This window comes from Sprattus sprattus (genome assembly GCF_963457725.1).
Source record: "Sprattus sprattus genome assembly, chromosome: 7".
NCBI lineage: Eukaryota > Metazoa > Chordata > Actinopteri > Clupeiformes > Clupeidae > Sprattus > Sprattus sprattus.
In genome coordinates, this window is record NC_137926.1 from 8,752,563 (window position 1) to 8,774,977 (window position 22,415).

Here is a 22,415-nt window from a genome sequence, read left to right on the forward strand (position 1 = left end):
ATATTACTAAACCCTGAAAAATTCCTTGTATATGAAAATGTACTTGGCCAATAAACATGATTCTGATTCTGATATTACACTTACAATATACAGACATAGATTAGATTAATGTGGCCAGTTCGAATTTCCTTCAAATGATTAGGCAGCTGCAAGTCACGGCTAACTAGCTTTTCTGTGTAGTGTATTGTTAGGTTGAGTTGGGGTCATTGACAGTAGAAGGTGAGAACATTCTGCTGGTTCCCTCTGATGAGCAGGACTGGAGGGCGAAGGTCACGTGACAGCGTCTCCAGCCAAGCCATGTAGAGGGCGCTTGGACACACCCCTCTCTTGACAACGGGCAGGGTCCTGAAGGTCAGAGCAAACAGGACATTAGGACTCTCACGGGTGGACAGAGGTCTATGGTGGTCTATCAATGGTCTATATCTATGGTTAAACCCCACACATTCTATCTGAGGTCCATCCTTTTTTAAAGCATGCCCAGCGCTCAAAACACTTCTGTGTCCAAATCATTTGTATGTGTGATGTCATGATGTCTTACGTACACGACAATGAGGGCAGCATCACGTGAGTTATCACGCAGCACCTCATTCAGCTTGATCTGTCGGTGAGACTGTAATACCAGACATACAGTATATAACACAAGAACCACAACACATAAATGACACGAGACTCAAACACAACAATCCATCCCAATGAGAAATAAAGACATGTGTAGGCAAAATCAACATCATTACAAGCATAAAAATGGCAAATTAATTCTATAATTGAGACATTAGACATTTCTGCATGACTCCATATGTTGAAGTCCATTTCTCAGGCCATTTAGTACACTCAGGTTTCGGGTCACCTTTGCTTTATGTCTCTCCATCTCTTCACTGGACACTTCCCAGGGATAGTCCTTCAGCCCTGCCCCTGAGTCCTCGCCCTTGTTGATCGGGTCTGAGTCCTCGCTTTTGGCGGTTGGGTTCACTCTGTACGGCGCGATCAGGTCCTCAAACCTCTTCACACTGTCAGGACAGAGAGCGTTTCTTTACTGACTCCATTTGACTGTGAGTTACTGCATGGTTATACGAGAGGAAGATGGGAGTATGCGTGAACCGTACTGTTCCGGCTGGGGCCTTTCATCGATGTCGGGGAGAACCTGGACCTCGTGGAACCCTAATCGAAATTTACTGATAAGGGACATCACCCTGGAGGAAAACACAGAGAGCCCCCTCAATACTGTGGATTGGAGAAATATGTATTGGAATGGATAACTCTTGCAGAGATTTTTGTCTTAAGACAGACACAAAACACATTTAGGCCCAAAGCCTTACTTCCCTCAACCTTTTTCAACATGGACTGTCTACAACCCATTCTTCTCCTTTATTTTGGGAAGCACTAATTGTTGGTGCATTTTACAATATACAATATTAATGCTGAATATTTTGTATATGTAACGTTTTCCGGAAGAAATTAAACCATTCTCGGACAGAATGATGCCACACATGCAGTGTGAATAGTCAGTGGCTCACTCACTCGTTCTTGCGCTCCTCCATGTTCTCGATATCTCCCCGAACAAACACACGCACCTTACACTTTGCCCAGCGCTTCTTGCGGGTGAGCAGATAGGGAATGAGAAGCGTCAGGCCTGCCATCACCGCAGAGAAAAACCCACATCTTATCAGAGGCATCACAGCTGCAGTTTTGACTGTGAGTTAAACTAACATTTCATCTTGAACATCATCACAGAACCTCCAAGTGCTCTTACATAATAACATGCAGTGTACTGTACATCTGTGTACTGTAATAAAAAAAGAACTAAATTTAAGTTCTTTACCTCCGTCATCAGACAACCAGTACACATCAATAGTCTTCTTCTCTTGCTTGGTTTGGAACACAGTCCGGACCTGGGGCGGACAGACAGAAGCTTCCAGGCCTGAAACTACCAACCCAAAGAACTGTAACCAACCCAACAGCCTGACAGAGTGAAGAGTTCTCATCATGATAAGAGTGTATAGAGAGTATTTACTCATAAGAATCACACCCTTTGTGTGTTTGTGTGCGTGTGTGTGCGTGTGCGCGTGTGTGTGTGTGTGCGCGCGCGCGCGCGCGCGCGCGCGTGTGTGTGTGTGTGTGTGTGTGTGTGTGTGTGTGTGTGTGTGTGTGTGTGTGTGTGTGTGTGTGTGTGTGTGTGTGTGTGTGTGTGTGTGTGTGTGTGTGTGTGTGTGTGTGTGTGTGTGTGTGTGTGTGTGTGCGTGTGCGAAAACCGCTCAACATTGTGTGATTCAGTACGTACATGAGACACTGGTGGGAGATTCTGTGGGAGATCCTGTCTGCTCTGGGTGGGCCTCAAATGCAGGGTTGGCTGTCAAACAGAGAATTACCTTGAGGTGACTTAAACAGCCCAAAGAAAAAATAAAACATTCCACAGTGTGCCTCAGTAAAACCCCTATTGCACGGAAATGCTGCCGTATCGCATCAATAAATGCATATTTTTCATCAGTCTTTTACCTGTTCATGAAATGCTCAGAATGTATCTTGAAATATTTAATGGGTGCGGAAAGAATTTGTTACAGGATTTGTTTTCAAAAGGAATGCTCTTGTTATGCTTACTGTGAGCTTGCACCTGCCAAGACATGTCCAGGCCATCTTTCATTCGGAGCACGCACACACCATAGTGAAGGTCAAAAGCATCACTGCAGCACAGACACATTAGCTTAGCAAACATTCTGAGTGCGCCCTAATGTTCAGTGCACAAGCCCGACTGACAATGTTTTGAAATGACCGAGCATTCTGAGGATAACTGTTTCACTCTTACTTACTGTAAGATGCCGATGTAACTATCCATACAGCTTGCACTGTGTTTTCTCCAGTTCTTTTTGAAACCCATCATCAAGATGTTTGGGCGCATACGACCCAAACCAGCTCCCTAATAAACAACAGACAGTGAGGGTTGCTTAATTTCATTTCATTCACTTATGTTCAAAGCTTAATTTCATAATATTTTATGTTTATTTTATTTGATATGGGATCTATTGATTTTATCAGTAATTTTTTCAAAACATATTCCATCTCGTCGCCTTGTTTGAAGGACCCTGGGGAGGAGCAGAAGGGGGATAAGGGGAGGTGCAGAAGGGGAATAAGGGGAGGAGCAGAAGGGGGATAAGGGGAGGAGCAGAAGGGGAATAAGGGGAGGAGCAGAAGGGGGATAAGGGGAGGAGCAGAAGGGGAATAAGGGGAGGAGCAGAAGGGGGATAAGGGGAGGAGCAGAAGGGGGATAAGGGGAGGAGCAGAAGGGGGATAAGGGGAGGAGCAGAAGGGGAATAAAGGGAGGAGCAGACGGGGGAAAAGGGGAGGGGCAGAATGGGAATAAGGGGAGGGCAGAAGTGGAATAAGGCAGGTGTTGACCTGCAGCAGCATCTGCACTCCAGAGCGTAGGTCATCGGCCACCACACCGTGGTAAAAGGACTTAATTCGCCGCTGGTTGAGCCAAGCTGTGTGAGTGCCGTTGCAGGCAGAATCCACAGCATTGGGAGAAGGAGGGCTTTCCTGAGGGTTTTTTTTCAGGTGAAGGTGAAAAAGTTTTAAAGAGACTTTTGGGCTGAAGTTCGAACATCTTTATAACTTGCTGTAGATGAAACATTCAGAGGTGCAGTAAGTCATTTTCATAAAAATAAAAAGGCTTGTAGATAATAACAATGTAATTCCAAGGGACCAATGAAAAGATGTTTCCTAAAATATCCTTATCTATTTCATGTATTTCAGTCCTTAGTTTGGGGTAATTACAAGAAAGAAAGAATGAACAAGAGGCATTAAATGCACCTCAACTAGTACTACGCATGTATTTCTAATAATGTATTCAGAATCTACATCATTGTTCCAAGTCTACACTTGAAAAAAAAACGACGAACTGCACCATCATATGTATAGATATAACCTATGGTTAGATGTGTGTAAACTATCTATAGATATACCCTAGGGTTAGATGTGTTTAAACTATGTATGGATATAACCTAGGGTAAGATGTGTGTAAACTTTCTATAGATATAACCTAGGGTTAGATGTGTTTAAACCTACGGTGACAACATTCCCACACATCATCAGACTCAGGTTCTTGGTGAAGGTCCCAACAAAGTCCACTAGAGCAGGCCGGGCAGCAGGGGGACCAGTGAGGACCAGACACTGAGGCCTGAGGAGAGAGGAGGACAGAGACAGAGGGGACAGACCAGCGTGAAGTTAAGGTGGCTTGGTGGGGATATGACAGGGACCTGGACATGTCAGTTTACACCATGAAAGGAGGACAAAGAACGTCAAGACGAGGGAGGTGATGGGAAACAAAGTGAAGTCAATTACATGCAAACAGCCACACACACACACACACACACACACACACACACACACACACACACACACACACACACACACACACACACACACACACACACACACCACACACACATACACACACACGACCACACACACACGCACACACCTGTGTTCTGAGAGCAGGTAGAGTAGAGGGGCGTGAGAGTGGTGTGTACCTGTAATTTTTGATGTGGTCGTCCACCTGGTTGAGACCCACACAGTGAGAGAGTGCCATGTTGTAGGAGCCGGCCTGTACTGAGGAGCCCCAGTTCACCACTGTTTGAACGCAGTCACATTACGTAGTCAATAACCAATCAAACACTGCAGTAGATCAATCATAATGGGGGCATTTTTCCTTTTAACAAAATACGTCTAAAACTGGTACCTTTGATGTTTTGCAGCACCTAAATGTAAATGTATAGACTATAAAACAAGGAAAGGTTGATGTGTCAGAGATGAGATGAGATGAGATGAGCATGTCCAGAAGGGGTCTTATATAAAGACTAATTGTTAGCGATGGCCTTCACTACCACACATGCTCTTGGCAGTAGGAGTGGATGAATGTGTTTTTCTAAGGTGTGTGCGAGTGTGTGTGATTGTGGTGTGTGATTGTGTGTGTGTGTGTGCGTGTGCGTGTGCGTGGGTGTGTGTGTGTGTGTGCGTGTGCGTGTGTGTGTGTGCGCGTGCGCGTGTGCGTGTGCCTGTGCCTGTGCCTGTGCCTGTGCCTGTGCCTGTGCCTGTGCCTGTGCGTGTGCCTGTGTGTGTAGTGTGTGTTTGTGTAGTGTGTGTGTGTGTGTGTGTGTGTGTGTGTGTTCGGCATCTCACAGGGTCTCTTGTACATCACGTAGCCCAGCAGGAGGATAACGACCCCGATGGCGATAAGAGCCGCCCACCAGGTCAGCAGGAACATGATGACCACTGAAACCACAGCGCACAGGAGCGACGCCCACTTATTAAAGTAGCGGAAGGAAGGGCGCCAGCCTGAAACACACACAAGGGAGCACTGCAGCATCAGTGAATCACACACACACACACACACACACACACACACACACACACCAAACACACACAGACACACACACCACACACACACACACACACACACACACACACACACACACACACACACACACACACACACAAACACATCACACACACACACACACACACACACACACACACACACACACACACCACGTACACACACACACACACACACAAGCATCAAAACCCAGAGGAGAGGTTACAGCGTCAGGTTAATGATCATACAGTGATGACTACTGTGCAGTGTGTGGGTTGTGATAGTAGTAGTATAGTATCATATAGGATAGGTGAGGATAAGACTTACTTCATTAATCCATGATGGGAAATATTTAATAATTATACACAGGAAAAGATGTTACATTTGTTGTGTTATTCTAATAATGGTGATTTATTTTGTATTTATTCATAGTATTTCAGTATATATTCCGTCCATGTATTTCAATATCCTCCTATTATTGGGAGCTGTGATATAGTTGCATGGCTAACTGAACGTAGCGTAGCGTAGCGTAGCGTAGCACACACCTGGGGAGTTGGTGATGGAGGCGTGAAAACAGCTGAAGTTGATGAGCGCGTAGGAGCACAGGAAGAAATTGGAGATGATGGGAGCGATGGCGTTCAGCTCAGCTGGAAATTAGGAAATGTGAGGTTACATCAATGTTTGAAATCATAAAAACATAATTGAGTAGAGGAGTAATCGATAGACAGGAAGTGAGATACGCTGTCTGAAAGACTTAAGAGACGGACAGGTAGACATACAACGTGAAGAAAGACTTTTTATAGATTTTATAGATTAAACCAGGCCTGTTTCGCTGTCTCACCGATGAGGATAAAGCAGACGGCAATTATGTAGGCCAGAAGGTAGGCTCTGTAAGGCTCATCGTTCTTCCCATAACCTTTCCCAAAGAAGTCAATGAGTGGGTAGAGGTTATCCTTACACAGACACTGCAGGTGAAAGACAAAAACATTGTTGATTGTTGACAAAAACAGAGTCTTAAGGCAACAGTTCACTCTGAAATGGACCGTTCAAGGGTCCACTGATACCTGCAGAAGAGTAGAAAAGTTCGGATACACTCACTGTCAAAACCATGAAGCTTTGGCATGTTCACACACACACCCACACTGTCAGTGTCAAGCTTCTGCAGGCATGTTCTTACACAGTAGCTGATTTTTCCAGCATGGCTGACAAGGTTCTTGCATAGCAACCGACTGCACCAGTGTCGGCTGCCATGCTGTCTGACTACCAGCCAGTAATTACCTGGAACACTTTAGGCGCTGAGACCAGGCAGGCCAAAGCAGAGGAGAGCGTGGCCCCGAATATCCCAGCTGTGATCAAGGGGCCAACTGCCGACACCACACTCATACTCTGAGGAGACAACACAAAACAGGCACCATTTTAGGCACCTTTATTTACGTGCAACATTGATGTTTATCTGAGGTGGTTTCCCTGAGGTGGTTTCCCTGTACACGTCTCCTTCTGGGTGAAATGAAAATGGCCAAAGCGTCCCTGTGTCTCATGTAGAAGCCTAGAAAAACAATATCTCCATGTGTTACCTATGTGACATATGTACGTATATATTTTTTTACCTATGTGATATATGTATATACAATATATATATTGTAGATGGTAGTCGGTGGTACCTGATAGTAGTTGCTAAAGCCATAGGCCTAGAAAAACAATATCTTCATGTGTTACCTATGTGACATATGTACGTATATATTGTGTTACCTATGTGATATATGAATTTATTGTGGATGGTAGTCGGTGGTACCTGATAGTAGTTGCTAAAGCCATAGGCCTAGAAAAACAATATCCTCATGTGTTACCTATGTGACATGTACGTATATATTGTGTTACCTATGTGATATATGTTTATATTGTGTTACCTATGTGATATATGTATATATTGTAGATGGTAGTCGGTGGTACCTGATAGAAGTTGCTGATGCCATAGGCGCAGGTTTTGTTGGAGATGCATTCAGTGAAGTTCCAGCCGTAGTGACAGCCCATGCCTAAGCAGTCTCCATCATCAGGCCCAGAGAGTGTGTCGTTGATGTACCCAGACGCATCTCGCACCACACACGACCCTAATATACACACAGGGTTACAGCCAGGTGCTGGTGCAACGTAGTCTGGGAAGTCCCGCCCCACTTCTTCCGGCCAAATTGATTTTGCCTCTGCAATGGGTCTGGCCAACTTTGGATAGCCGTTCATTTCAAGATTTCCACAATCCTTGGAGCCAATCACAAACTGGCTTTTGGCTACCTGGCGCGCCATTGGCGGATTTAAACTTACCACGGCTACGTTACAGAATCTACTGCACGGAGAGTTTTTAAACATTGGACATGGTGGCCGCCGAAGCACCGCAAAACTTCGATAAGGCAAGTTTTCTTTGAAAACAGAACAGAAACTTGCCCTGGAACAATTCATACAGAAAAAATATGTGTTTGCTTTATTACCGATCGTTGTATCGTTGTATAGTATCGTTGGTCTGATTGGTTAAAGGCGTGTCCAATTACGTGAGTGAAGTGGATCGCTGATGATAGTTGGCCAGACTAACTGAGCAAATGCAATGCAGTGAAGGGGCAGGGAATTCCCAGACAAGGTGCAACGGACATTAAATTAGAAATATACCCATTTAAAGGAAAGTTAATTAAATACACGCGATGGGATTGCAGAATGACTGTCAATTTAAAATGGAGAAATGGAGAACTAATTTCCATTATCCAAACAGAGACACACACACACACACACACACAAACACACTCACACACACACACACACACACACACACACACACACACACACACACACACACACACACACACACACACCTACACACACACACACCAACCAAGATGACTTAAATTTAAATTGACATAATTAAGGCTAACCTATTGTGGCTGTTATGAGCAGGTAGGATATTGTAGTCCAGAAAATAGCAAACAGTGTCCCTTTGGGGATAGCCACAGCAGGATCCTGTAGGGATGAGACGAGGATCATGTGGATGTATTGAGCATGTGTGTGTGTGAGTGTGTGTGTGTGTGTGTGTCTCCTCCTCCTCCTCCACCTCCTCCTCCTCCTCCTCCTTCCCCTCCCCCTCCTCTTCCTCTGCTTCCTCTTCACACACCCCCTCTGCTCACAGATAAACCGGAGATGCACACAGAACACTTACATGAGCTATAAGCTCCTGCTACGCTATCTAGACTGCCCCCCACTTAGCATGTAGAATACGAATTCCTGGGGGGGAAAAGACAGATGATGTCTGTAAATCATGTGATTATAATTGTGTGTGTGTGTGTGTGTGGTGCGTGTGTGTGTGTATGTGTGTCGTATGTGTGTGTGTCGTGTGTGTGTGTGTGTGTGTTTGTGTGTGTGTGTGTGTGTGTGTGTGTGTGTGTGTGTGTGTTGTGTGTGGTAAATGAGCATTTACAAAAAGGACTCTCAGTGCTGGCGACAAACAGCCAAATCAATATTGCATTTCCTTTCCAGGTGTCTGTGAATAGATCAGCAGTAGCCCGGCTCGGACGTCTCTATTCCACATCTGTGTAATTCCTGTGTAATCTGTGTGCGAACTTCATTGCTCTGAAAATTGACTGTGTGTTATTCATCTGCAACCTTTTTACAACATGTATGGTATATGTATGGACTGTTGGATGATGAAACAAACAAAACGAACAAGTTTTACAATAATCTCAGCATTCTACTTCACTGTAAATGTCAAATGTATTCAATGTGTTTTTGAAGAGGGGCCAGCCAGCAATGATGTGAGTAGATGATTCAACCCTGCCCTTTGGGTATCCAGAGATGTGTGCTTGTGAAGAGGAGCCAAAGAGCAATGATTGAGTAGATGACATAACCCTACCTTCAGATCACCAGAGATGTTGGCTCCAGCTAGGATCCCTGTGGCCGAGGGGAAGAAGATGGAGAACATTCCGAAGAAGTTTTCCTTCGAACCAGGCCAGCTGGGCACAAAGTTTTCAGCAAAGATGTCCGCTGTTGAACACAACCACACATGCTTTGGGATGTAATTCAGCAATATAGTCTTTATGTAAGTATTCATGTAGAGTCTAAAAGAATACTAGACTTAAGTTAAACGAACATTAATACTTCCAAAAGGAATAGCTGGACATTAGCATAAATTATCAATATTTTCTTAAAGTGAGTATAAATGTAACGATTTGTCCTGACGATTTACGAGATTCCTATGACAGCGGTTGAAGGAATTGAGAGGAAAGTGAACAAACATCTCCGCAAGTGGCTTGGTATTCCACCAAGCTTCACGTCAGTAGGGCTGTACATCAGGTCAGGACAGCTACAGCTACCCCTATCATCGGTGGTCGAGGAGTTCAAGGTGGCAAAGTGCAGGATAGTGATGATGCTCAGAGATTCCACCGACAAGATGGTTAGAGGCGCAGGTGTCACCACAAGATCTGGGCGCAAATGGGCGGCAGCCACACAAGTGGAACAGGCAGAAAGCCGGCTGAAGTTGAAGGATATCATCGGGAACCCGTGCACTGGGCGGCAGGGACTAGGGTCCACCCATTTCCAACAATGGACGAAAGCCGACCCAAGGCAGAGGAGAGACATGGTCCAAGCCGAGGTCCGGCAGCTAGAGGAGGAGGGGAGATGGTCTAAGGCTGTGGAGCTTGGTGTTCAAGGAGCCTGGACGAAGTGGGAACTTCCAAAGCGCAAGATCACCTGGCCTGAACTCTGGAGACTGGAGCCTTTCCGAATCTCGTTCTTGCTCCGCTCAGTGTACGACACCCTTCCAACTCCAACAAACCTGTACAGGTGGGGAATGAGGGAGGACCCACAGTGCAGGTTATGTGGGGAGAGAGGAACAATGGCACATATCCTGGCAGGATGTAAGACTGCTCTTAGCCAGGGGAGATACCGTTGGCGCCACGACAAGGTCCTCAGAGCACTGGCCGACATCTTGGAGCAGGAGAGACGGAAAAAGCACCAACCTCAGTCGAGACCAACACCATCCATCCAGTTCATCAGGGAGGGGGAGAAACCATCATCCTCCAAGAAGACCAAGAAGGGCCTACTGCAGACAGCACCATCATGGGAGATGAGGGTGGACCTGGGAAGGAAACTACACTTTCCCCAGGTCGTCCAAACTTCCCTGAGGCCCGACATGGTCATTTGGTCAGAAGTGGCCAAGAAGATCATCCTGATCGAACTAACCGTCCCGTGGGAAGAAGGATGCGGTGAAGCCTACGAGAGGAAAGCCACTAAGTACCAGGACCTGGTCCAACAATGCAGGGACAAGGGATGGCAGGCCTGGCTATTCCCAGTAGAGGTCGGGTGCAGGGGCTTCCCGGCACAGTCTGTGTGGAACACGCTCACAGCGCTGGGAATAAAAGGAAGGGAGAGGAAGACAGCTGCCCGTAGGTTGGGGGAAGCCGCAGAGAGAGCCTCTTGCTGGCTCTGGAATAGGAGGGAGGAGTTAAGCTGGGGACCAGGAGAAGGTGGGCAGTGACTGGCCATCACTGCCGACCCGCCAACTTGAGGGCGTTGTGGTTCAGGGTCGAAACGTCCAATGAAAGTTGGTCACCACCTGATGACATCTTCTCCTGGTCAAAAGCTACAGTCACTTCCTAAGTGACTTTAGGAGTTAGCACTTTATTGTGTATAATATAGCAGTAAGCTTAAGTCTACTTTGTAGTTTGTATATTCTACGACTACATAATGTGTTTTCTAAATATACGTATGATTAAGCATGTGATGCAGAGAGTATTGTACATTGCACATCTTATCAGGTTACTACAAAATGTGTGTAAAATGAACATTGTTTGGGTCCTTTCCATTGGGTTAAGCAGTCAGCTCTGAAGCTACACATTGTTTACTGACCTCTGTAGCTGTAGAAGCCTTTGGCCTGCTTCTCAGGGGTGGCAGGCATCACCGTGCCAACGAAGTAGCTGGCAAAGGAGACCATGATGACCATGAAGAACAGAACCTGAGCCTGAGACATTGGTAGATAACACAAGATGACTATTGACAGGGATAATTTCGAAACACTGTTAATGACTTAAGAATATATTAATCAAGTGCCTTGTCTTAATAATGACCTTGTATGGATCATGCCCTTATGTAAGCAGGAACATGGCTTTGCTGTGTTTCTGTGTGTGTGTAAGTTAGATTGTTAGGTGCCACTTAGTCTGCGTATGTGTAAGAGCATGTTGGACCAGAGGTGATAAGAAGGGTCGAACTGACATCTTTGCAAGACAAAAAGCAAAGTAAGATATCCTGGGACGTCAGAGACCCACCACGTGGTTATTCCTGCTGACGTATTGTTTTGGCCCAAGAGAATGCTAAACTTCTATCTATATAAACCTTGTGTGATGTGTTTAATATTGCTTCTCTGTCGTCTGCTGCATTGTGGGAGTCAGCACGGACTCCCTCTCTCTCTGAGGGGGGGCCGTTTCTCTCTCTCTGACCTGCCGGGACGCGGGTGAGCCCAACTAGCTTATTCGTGTTGTTTAATAAATACACTTATATGCAACTCCTGAGTCCTGAGGTAACTTGAGGGAATTTTCAACTAACAATCATGAAGAACAGAACCCAAGCCTGAGACATTGGTAAAACACAAGCTGACCCTCTGATTGGATCGACTGTTTTAAACACTTTACCAGCAAATAATATCAGCAAAGGCATCTAAAATGGGAAAATACAAAAACAACTATCTGTCTCTTAGTCTTAACCATAACCTTCCTTTAAGGCCAACGCACACCACAGACCCCCGGCCCATTTTCTAACCATAGCCCTTTGCCCAACTCACTGGCCACTTCATTAGGTACACCAGTTCAACTGCTCGTTAAAGTAAATATCTAATCAGCCAATCACTTGGCAGAAACTCAATGTATTTAGGCATGTAAACATGGTCAAGACAAGAGGATCTTAAATTTAAACCAAACATCCAAATGGGTAAGAAAGGTGATTTTAGGTGACTTTAAACGTGGCCTGGTTGTTGGTGCCAGACAGGCTGGTCTGAGTATTTTATAAACTGCTGATCTACAGGGATTTTTACGCATGCACCACCATCTCTAGGGTTACAGAAAATGGTCCGTAAAAGAAAAAATATTCAGAGAGCGGCACTTTGCTGGGCGAAAATGCCTTGTTGATGCCAGAGGTCAGAGGAGAATGAAAAATATGGAAAATCTCTGAGGAATGTTTCCAGCGGCTTGTTGAATCATTGCCACAAATAATTAAGGCAGTTCTGAAAGCAAAAAGAGGTCCAGCATGGTACTAACAAGGTGTACCTAATGTAGTGGCCGGTGAGTGTGTATATATATAATATAAATAAAGAAGATAACATTTATAATAAATATATATTTGTTTTGTGTGTTTTTGTTGTGGATTAACATATTAGTGTATTGTTATAAGCATAATGGTTTAAGACTAGTTAGATGGTCACAAACCTTTGACTCCCACTCCATTCCCGCCATTGAGATGGCCAGTAGACAGGTGACAGTGATGACTCCAATGATCCGGATGTCATTTGTGGGATCTACAATGCCAGAGCCATGCTCCTACATGAAATGCAAATATGTGCAAAAAAATAATCCTTTGGTAAACAGTGTATATCACATATTTTTGCTACATTTTGCTACATTGTGTGGCACTTTTTTCCCTAATTACTCTATTGCCAAACTAGGATGTATAATGAAGTTATTTATGCTCTCACACATCATAGGGTTTAGGCTAAATCCTGCCTGTTTGTACTTGTATTAGATGAAGGCGCAGGAAGTAGGCTAAAGCTTTAACAAATAAATAAATAAATACATGCATTTTCATCTCATGTCTTCAAATGCAGTTTTTTCAGACTATTTGTTCCACTAAGCCCTCCTCTACACCGAGGAGTGCTCTTCCACAAATAGGTTGAGCACAGCACTATTTCACTGGACCCACTTGCATCAGCTCCTGCACGGTCTCAGCGAAGCCGACCGTATGCATGGCAACGGCCACAGCATTTGCGAAGGCAAAGATGAGGCCGATGGAGCCGCCCAGTTCCGGACCCAGACTGCGGGAGATCAGGAAGTACGTCCCACCTGGGCCACAGACAGACAGAAGGCACTTACTGGAGAACTACTGCACTTTAACACATTTAAAAGTAAAGAGTATGTCCGGAGATTTGTGGTCAGAGGCCAGTTCATATTTTTTTCACTTCTTTATTAGATTCCTCTATTAGGAAGAAGTGTGGAACTAATTTAATCCAACATAGACTTGTAAGCACAACGTGTATATCCTTAATTTGGCAGCAAGAAAACACAACATCTTTAGTTATTTATACGCGTAATCTTGTTTAAGGAACACAGGTGGGTACATTATGAATCATGCTGTGTTTTTGACATTTAAGACCCAGAATGCATTGGTCACATTTTGTTGCACCAAGACAACTTTAGACATAAGATACCACAGAAAGCAAAGAAAGAGTTGTCACGCAGTGGCATTAAGTAATATTAAGTGTTGTAGTCAATGCTTAAATTTATACATGTTGACGATACCATTTAATCATATGATATGGAATACTATCAAAGCACATTGAGTTGCACATGTGCATGAAATGCGCTATATAAATAAAATCCTTGCCTATTATGATAAATGTCAAGTGGAACTTGTGATGGTGTACACTGAGAACCACGTACCGCCCTTCACTTTGCCGTTGGTGGCTATGGCGGAGACGGAGAGGCCCGTGACTCCTGTGATGCAGGATGAGAGGAGGATAATGACCCATGTGAGGCCTGAATAGGGGGACAGGTGGGAGGACATGTAATCAGACCAGTGCCTTATCCGGCGGCCAGGTGCTGCACGGTAGGTTACTGTGGTTACGCTAAATCAGCCCCCTAGCCTGGTGAGATTAAGTGTTTCTGAGGTTCAGGTTTCAAAGACTGAGGGGTCCTTTAAGTGGTTTTCATGGAAAAGAAAAAAGGAAAGAGAGGGAAAGAGAGAGAGAGAGAGTGTGTGTGTACACCTGTGTGTCTCTTGTGCATGTATGTGTGCATGTTTGTGCGTGTGTGTGTGTGTGAGTGTGTGTGAGAGAGAGAGAGAGAGAGAGAGAGAGAGAAAGAGTGTGTTTACGCCTGTGTGTGAGTGTGTATGTGTGTGTATTTGTATGTGTGTGTGAGAGAGATAGAGAGAGAGAGAGAGAAAGAGAGAGAAAGAGAGAGAGAGGGAGAGAGAGAGAAAGAGAGTGAGAGAGAGCAAAAGAGAGAGAGAGAGAGAGAGAGAGAGCATGAAAGAGAGCAAGTGATAAACATACCGATCCCTGCCTGTGCAGTGATCCAAGGCAGCCGCAGATAGAGAATCACTCCCCAGATGTTCAGCATGCACCGAATCTGAATACAAAATGGAAACCCATCCAGATAAGAACAACCAGGTAGAGATCAGTTTCATAAGCTCCATACCTGCCGCTACGGCCTTAAGAGATGTAAAGCACTTTTTGCATTGGGCGCCTTTTTAAAGATACAGGACTTGAACAAAACCATACCCTTCATCATCATTAACAGGCCAATACTCATGTATCATCCTCATGTATATCATCACATGGAAAATGTATATATGAATAATGTATAAAATGGATGCACATAATGATAATACAAATTAGGAATAGCACGTATACAAACAAACCACTATGCCAGCTTATTAATAATGAAACACCTTTTCACTGCAGGTTCAGGAAGGCCCCAACAGTGCCAAGCCCAGGCCATTGGATAAAGAATCACCTCCACTGAACAATAAATCACTTTGTATGAAAGCATCTCCTGGAAGATTTTAAATAATAAAATCCTCTTTCCCACAGATTAGATTAAGTGTCCTTTGGTGTTATACATTATACATTAAATATATATAATTAATAAGAACAAAGTACATTTTATATGACTATGTGCTGTTAAAAGATGTGTTAGTTATGGCAAGGTGTAGGGGTAAGTGCCATTATAATGTGGGATAAAAAATATATGTTTCACATTTAATTAAGTAGGTTAGTATAGGATTCCTTAGTATAACATCAATTGAATTGCTAACTGAGTGTGGCCATGTATTCTGTCTGACCTGTTGGGTAAGGTTTGATGAGCTAAGAGAGTTATTCAAGGCTTGGGGTAAGGGGATCCTATGTAAATACTCTTATCTATAGTGGAGGACTAGGTGGCCACAGTGTAAGAGTACGAGGGAGGGGTTTTAGGTATAAGACATGAGTTTGCCCAGAGACTGATGGGCATTGTTGTGGGACATTTCATGAACCTGGATTGCTTGTAACAATGCTCCCGATATCGTTAATAAATCTGCAGTACCACTCCAGTTGTCTGTAAGTAATTTTGACCACAATAATATTCTCGCACTAAAGAAGTGCATGCTACTGTCAATTGCCTAGCATCAATACACCCTAATAAACCATATTGTGACGCGGGAACTCTAATGTGTCCAACCGTAACGCCTTGCACCCATCCGAAGCGTGTTGGTTCTGTGGGTGGTATGGCAGCCTTCTCCTCGTCCTCTGGGGTCTCTGTGCTCGCCCCTGGGCCCTCTCCTGCTCCAGGCTCCTCATATAGAGGAGGAGGACAGCCATCATCCTGACAAACACAAGATATATTTACAGATGTGTATCAGCCTATACTGTATTTTAATTTTTTATCATTATGGTTACTGTTATTATTATTATTCGGCTTTGCCGTATCAACCTCGCTATCGCTCGGTAGATACGTGTCAGCCTCATTTCCCTGCATGACCTCCCTCTCGGTTAGTAAGTTGTTATTATAATACCATCATCATCATACACATTCAGTATCTAATCACGTCCTGTCACAAGAACCCCTGTTTATATCCAATTAATTCTTGCTGCATACATTTAGTGTGTATACATGTGTATTTTTTAAGTTTATCACACAATAATTCAGCTACAAGTAATGTATGGAAATACCACATTTAATTACATTAATATAAACCCAAACACAAATAACACATAACACAAATAATTCATTTTCACAGCTCCATTATCTCATGTTTTAAACACTGTCAAACAGCCTCCTGAAGGCCATAGAAGGTTAAGGGATGAGACGAAAACATTTTTTACAGCACCTACTATGATGATGATGAACTCATATCAGCATGAATTATTCTTACAAAAGTTAGGGTTGCAAGTCAGAGGTAGCCTGGGTGCCATCCGTTTTGTACGCGCTCCACTGATTGCTGCCTTCTCGCTGAACAAACGTACAAAACGGATGGCACCCAGGCTAAGTCAGAGGCTGTCACGAGCCTAAACTGCCAGTCTGACCTCCTGGTTGGAGTGCAGCTGGAACAGGGACGGTCTGAAGCGCCGCCTCCCCGCCACCTCGGTGTTGGAGTAGAAGGCATAATTCGGTGGCGCGTCTAGCGTGTCATAGCCAGACATGGCATGGGAGCCGACGCCGCGAGACACCACGCTGCTCCCACCGTAGCTCATACTCTCTCCATCCACGACACCAGACCGGGTTTCCCGCTCCACTCCGTTGGCAGAGCACCTGCCTCTCATGGGGCAGAGATTGAACACATTGGTTCCTGGCTGGGGCTCCTCCATGGCCTGAGGAAGTGCAGTGACTGTTTGGAGAAATAGATGCTGAGGAGGCTTATATACGTACATACACATGTCCCTGCGGTTAAAACAGCCATTTTGGCCTTGTAATGAGACCTGAGGAACAAGCTCATTGGACCCACACTGGAGGACTTTTTCAGTGATGGGTGACTCCTCATAATTGCGCCCCGAGGCCCCTCTGTGCGAGAGCAGAACTTGCAACACACCATTAGAACAAAGAGTCGTCAAGATCTAAAGGTAGATGACCTTCAGCGTAGATCTCAAGGAGACGGTCCCGGAAGGGTTGGGTATGACCGACTTGTTTGTCGGTCACGGTCAGTGGTGTAGTCTAGAGTATACGCAGGTATACGGAGTATACCCACTTATTTTTCAGCCAGCATAGCGTATACCCACTTCTCAAAACAGGGCGTTTATCCTGTGCTGTATGGGCTGCTTATTACAAAATAAGAGTATACCCACTTCTCCAGGGACCACTACACCACTGGTCACGGTTCAAAGCAAACATCACTTTCACTGCCGTCACTGAAGTGGGAGCAGTACAGTTTGTTTTAGGTATGAGGATTGATGAGGTCCTGGAGAAATGCACACAGTTCATCATCCTCTCTAATGCACCACACAGAGGGCCCTGAAATGGTGCCGCGCTCGGGAGATGGCCGGACTCCAACAGACTGTGGGGAGCCAGCATGTTGTCATTAGTTGGACTTCTCGGCTGAGACCGATCGAGGGCGAGCATGCAGAGAGATTATGGGGACTTCAGGGGAGTTTTGAGACTTCTTCACCAACCCGGTGACATTGAGGAAAGAAAAAAAAATTACTTGGCAAGGGAATAGACAAAAAGGAAAAATCACCATGAAGAAGTGATTGTGAAAAACAACACTTACATAATGAACATGGCGGTTTTGATTACACCATAGAATATCAAGAGGTGACCTTGGCCTCTGTTTGTTGTAATGCTGTGTAAAACAGCCAGACAAATGGATTCGGTTTCAGCTGAGAGGCCATTGAGCCCGCAGCGATGAATGAGCACTTTTCTAGTTCCTCATTAACTTGTGTCCACAGACCCAGATGATACCTGGTTAAATAATTATTAATGGCAATTTCCCTAGAATCTATATTTTCTGCACTAGCATCTGTTTTCTTTGTAATTAATTGCATTTCTTACTTGGTATTATTATTATATATTATCATAGTTATAACATCTCAAATGTTCTTTATCCTATATATGTTTTGCATTCATGAATCCTATTTAACACAGTATGATGTGCAGAGGAAACAACTATGTTTTTATATTAAAGAGATAAATGTTTTGACCTGTGCTGAGAAAAAATACAACATACACAGCCTTACTTATAAAAAAACGTTTTTATTTGCATTAAAAATGAATTCAACATCTTCTAAATTGATACTGGATCCAGACCCTGGTGATGAGAGACTTTGTTGCCACGGAGATCTCCTGTCGCTGTCAGCGGAGTGGTGCCACCCTGGTGTTGTGAAATAGCCGGGTTATAGCTGATGTGGGGCATCGGCCTGATTCACAACACCAGCTGCGGCACACACACCTGGCTCGCTCGGTCTCACACACACCTGGCTCACGTCCGACGAAGGATTTCTTCACACAGGCTTGGAAGACCTCTGCCCCCAATGCAGGAGTGTAGACAGAAAGAAAGACAAAAACAGACATGCAGACACACTACAGACTCCATCCTCAGACTGGTGATGGTGCTAGAAACCCAACAGGTGGGGCAGGGTGGGTGAGGAGCACCTCAAGTGGTGATACCCATCCTCTTACACCAGCTGCTTTCTGTCAGAAATGCAAAACCAGCCAGGCTTAGTGTGTTTGCATTTAGGAGAGGGTGCGGCAGGGGGCGAGGACGCCGTTGCAGCAAGGCAAAGTGGCAGAGCCAATGCCTCCATCTGTGGGCTCCGCGGGCATCTTCCCCCCGGATCGCACCATCTGCCGGGGGGATCTCAGTCACACTGAGACACCTCCCTACTGCAGTTCCATCTAGAGAACTTCATTAAGCTCGGGCAGAGAGGAAATTAGAATAAACTTTTGTTGATTGCTGGCAATTCAACAGTAGACCTATATTTCACTGCTTTTAAATGGTCCATTAAGTTTTGCAAGTTCCATTAATGGTGAAATGGAGTGACAAAAAGCCAGCACTTGCAATGGGATTTAGATCGCTTGTGCAATGCAAGATATCGCCTGGGTCAGCCTCTTAAGTAGAGATGAGGGGCAAGCAAAACAAGGTTACAGATAGGCAATGGACTGCATAGTATGACATGCAGAACAAGACCTTTCTGAAACGCTTCAGCCAGTTAGATTTGAATCTTTTACAATTAGTGCTGCATTCGGATTGCAGTTCCAAACTTAGAGGCTCTCTCAAAATCTCGACCTGGTGCCTGTAAATCACCAACTTCGATCCCTCAATCCAAATGTACGAGCCGCCAGCATCTCTACAGGGACAGAGTGGACTCCCCTGGTGGCCAAGTCAGGAGGGAGTTAGCTAGAAACGAAACGGAACGAACATCACAGAGAACAACTTAAGAAAGAACAATGTACTCGCTTCCACTCGCTGAGACAAGGCAGCCAGTGGCAGGTGGGGGAAATTCATAACCAATGACTTTACAAACATTACTGAAGGAAAAACATGTCCGTTTTCTGCAACAGTAGGAGAGGCATAGTCTCTCTAGCCTGGAAATATGCATTTTTACATAAGCGGGCTGCCTTTTGTCTGAAGTGAGGTGCATAAACTCTCATTAAAAAACGAAAAACTGACAGAACAAAAAGGGGGGAAAATGTATCCATAAAATGGATTTATGATGAAAACGAACAGAAACAGAACCAAACTGATAGTTGTTCTTTATTTATTCAAATTATGAAAAAATACACACAAACAAAGAAAAACAATGGGGTGGGGGGAGGTAGCAAAGGGAATATGAACAAACTCAACCAATGGGAAAGGCTGGAGGGGGGGGGCAACAGTCAACATGATGGATGTGTGGGGGGGTGATGATGGTAGAAAACTCTGGAAAAGCGTAGTAACTGAATTGCTGCAGTGTGTGTGTGTCTGTGTGTGTCTGTATGTGTGTGTGTGTGTGTGTGTGTGTGTGTGTGTGTGTGTGTGTGTGTTCTGGAGTGGGATGGGCTCAGTTCATCAGAACCTCCATCTGGACCAGTCGGGCGTTGGTGTCTCCCGCCATGCGGTATGGGATCATACCGGCGAACGTGATGAGGGCCCTAGCCTGACTACGCAGTTGCTGCAGACACAAGAGAACCAAAAGAACAAAGCACCAAGAACCTTGTTAGAACTTGCTCCTAATACAGAGAATTCAACATGGCAGTCATCATGGGATATTTCTCCAGTTGTTGACATTATTTTTATACAATTATAAATAATATTGTCGGGATTATTTCCCCTTCACTAAAAATGCATACATAAGATGGTCCTACTGACCACTCAATCAAACAAACTAGAAACAACTCAATCTAATATATTACATGGCTACCTAATTTGTGCCCTAATTAACTGCGGCTGATGGTTAAGGTTTGTTTCATTATTTGATCTAATTCCAAATGCATGCATGCATTTCTTTATGATAGATGCATTTTGTTAAGGCAGTTTTATCCTCAACTGCATTAAGCACTAATTACTGCGCATAACAATCTACTCTAGATAATTAAAAAGTTGCTTAAATATGGATGGTTGCCAATCAACTCCTGGCACACACACACACACACACACACACACACACACACACACACACACACACACACACACACACACACACACACACACACACACACACACTTACCGAGTCTCTGTCCTCCAGGGGGCGATGTGGCCTGCCAGGGGTGCCCGCTGTTGCCCCCTTTAAGCGCTTGTACTGCGTGTACAGGATGTTCATGGTGGCCAGAAGGACTTCGGACAAATTGTGCCGCACCTGCAAGCAGAAAAACAACAACAACGACGGTGAGCCACAATAAGTAGATGCTGGAGTTATATAAAGCACTCATTGTTATCCATGGGAGGATCGGATAACGGGGCAGGTTTCAGTGCAAGGACAGATGGCAGAGGCTAACGTGGCAAACACTAGTGGCGGAGAAAGCCAATTCCCGCATGGCGTATCCTACGGCAAACGCCCAAAAAACATTACATACTTCATGTAATCTCGGAGTCCTAGGTCACATTGGATTAAAGGAGTTTGCCAAAAGAAGGAGAGTAAGCCTAGTGAAACAGACCTCGTCGCTGAAGTTGCGGAATGCTGCTATCCTCTCCTCCACGCTGTCTTGGCTGAGGGGAACCAGCTTCAACCTCTCGATGATCTGAGAGAGAGAGAGAGAAAGAGAGAGAGAGAGAGGAGAGAGGGAGATTGAGAGATGGAGAGATAAACATCACTACTCTGAAAAGACGCTCAGGAGACTCATTTCATTGCGGCTGGGACGGTGTTGGTGGGCTTACGTCGTAGGCCTGGTCAATATGGCCGGCGTGGTACTCGTCAAAAAAGGTGATGAGGTCCAACAGGAGGTAGAAGGTGCTGTCCACTGACTTTTCCCCCGACACACCACTGGTCCGATACCTGAGCCATCACACACACACACACACACACACACACACACACACACACACACACACACACACAATGAGCATTCATTTCAAATGATCAATCACACTATCAGCAGTCTTAAATTCAATATAGATTAATAAACGATTGAAATGGACCAGCAAATAATGGCTACAGTACATACTGTTACACGTTACTAGCTGTAATGTAAACTAATGTGGCCACAAGATGGACTTCTGTGATAATTAGCCAATTATGGATTGAGTGCAAATAAAGTGGTCAACTGATGAAGCAAGGACTACGGGTTTGAAAGACGCTGCTCACCGTTCTGCGATGGCCACGGCCATGTTCCTCAGACGCTCCTTATTGGACTGCGGGGCGCTGATCTGGGCCACGACCGGACTCAGGAGCCGGTTAATCAGCTCCAGAACTTTGTCTGGATTCTGCAAAAAAAAAATTGCAAAATGGGAGATCTGGGGGATCTAATACAACGTTTTCAAAATGGCTCTGCCATAATCACACTTGATGCATGTTATAGCATGGCGAGCACAATCCAACCTGCTGGTGTGTGACAGTGGAATTATATCTCTACAGACCGTAGAGGGACATTTCATAGATAAGTGAACATTAGAAACCGGATTTTGGCTAGGACCGTTTTTATCAGAAGTGTAACATCATTTAATATATATTAACTTTCGAACTTCGAAACATGACTGATATAAGGTCTCATTCCCAATCACAGGCCGTGATGAGTTTAATACTCAAGCATGTTCATGAAACATAATCTGTGGAAATGAGGTCAGGCCCTTCCTTTCCACAATTCTTTTGAAAAGGAATATCTGAATAAGAAACTGCAAGGTAGGATATTTTAAAGACATTTAAGTT

General features: G+C 44.7%; 2 protein-coding genes across 2 annotated transcripts in view; both read right to left on the reverse strand.

Annotated features, from left to right (window-relative positions):
• Nucleotides 1-203: 203 nt before the first annotated feature.
• Nucleotides 204-16,949, reverse strand: slc12a3 (solute carrier family 12 member 3; the record flags this gene model as incomplete). The annotated part of the gene is made up of 26 exons (XM_080842610.1): nt 204-345; nt 543-610; nt 848-1,007; nt 1,104-1,190; nt 1,519-1,630; nt 1,820-1,959; nt 2,367-2,376; nt 2,596-2,678; nt 2,805-2,911; nt 3,391-3,531; nt 4,060-4,171; nt 4,524-4,623; nt 5,173-5,328; nt 5,914-6,015; nt 6,210-6,333; nt 6,647-6,754; nt 7,319-7,476; nt 8,284-8,368; nt 9,255-9,385; nt 11,249-11,360; nt 12,817-12,927; nt 13,307-13,446; nt 14,044-14,139; nt 14,658-14,733; nt 15,823-15,966; nt 16,668-16,949. 26 exons carry the CDS (start codon nt 16,947-16,949, stop codon nt 204-206), a joined length of 3,087 nt encoding a protein of 1,028 aa, XP_080698736.1.
• A 2,979-nt stretch (nt 16,950-19,928) lies between these two features.
• nup93 (nucleoporin 93) overlaps nt 19,929-22,415 on the reverse strand; it is a 33,930-nt gene continuing 31,443 nt past the window's right edge. Inside the window, exons 18-22 of the mRNA XM_080841704.1 lie at nt 21,855-21,973; nt 21,428-21,545; nt 21,208-21,291; nt 20,781-20,909; nt 19,929-20,225 (exon numbers count right to left, since the gene is read on the reverse strand). Of these exons, the coding sequence (XP_080697830.1) occupies nt 20,115-20,225; nt 20,781-20,909; nt 21,208-21,291; nt 21,428-21,545; nt 21,855-21,973 (561 nt within the window). The 3' untranslated portion in view covers nt 19,929-20,114. The remainder of the gene's footprint in view (nt 20,226-20,780; nt 20,910-21,207; nt 21,292-21,427; nt 21,546-21,854; nt 21,974-22,415) is intronic.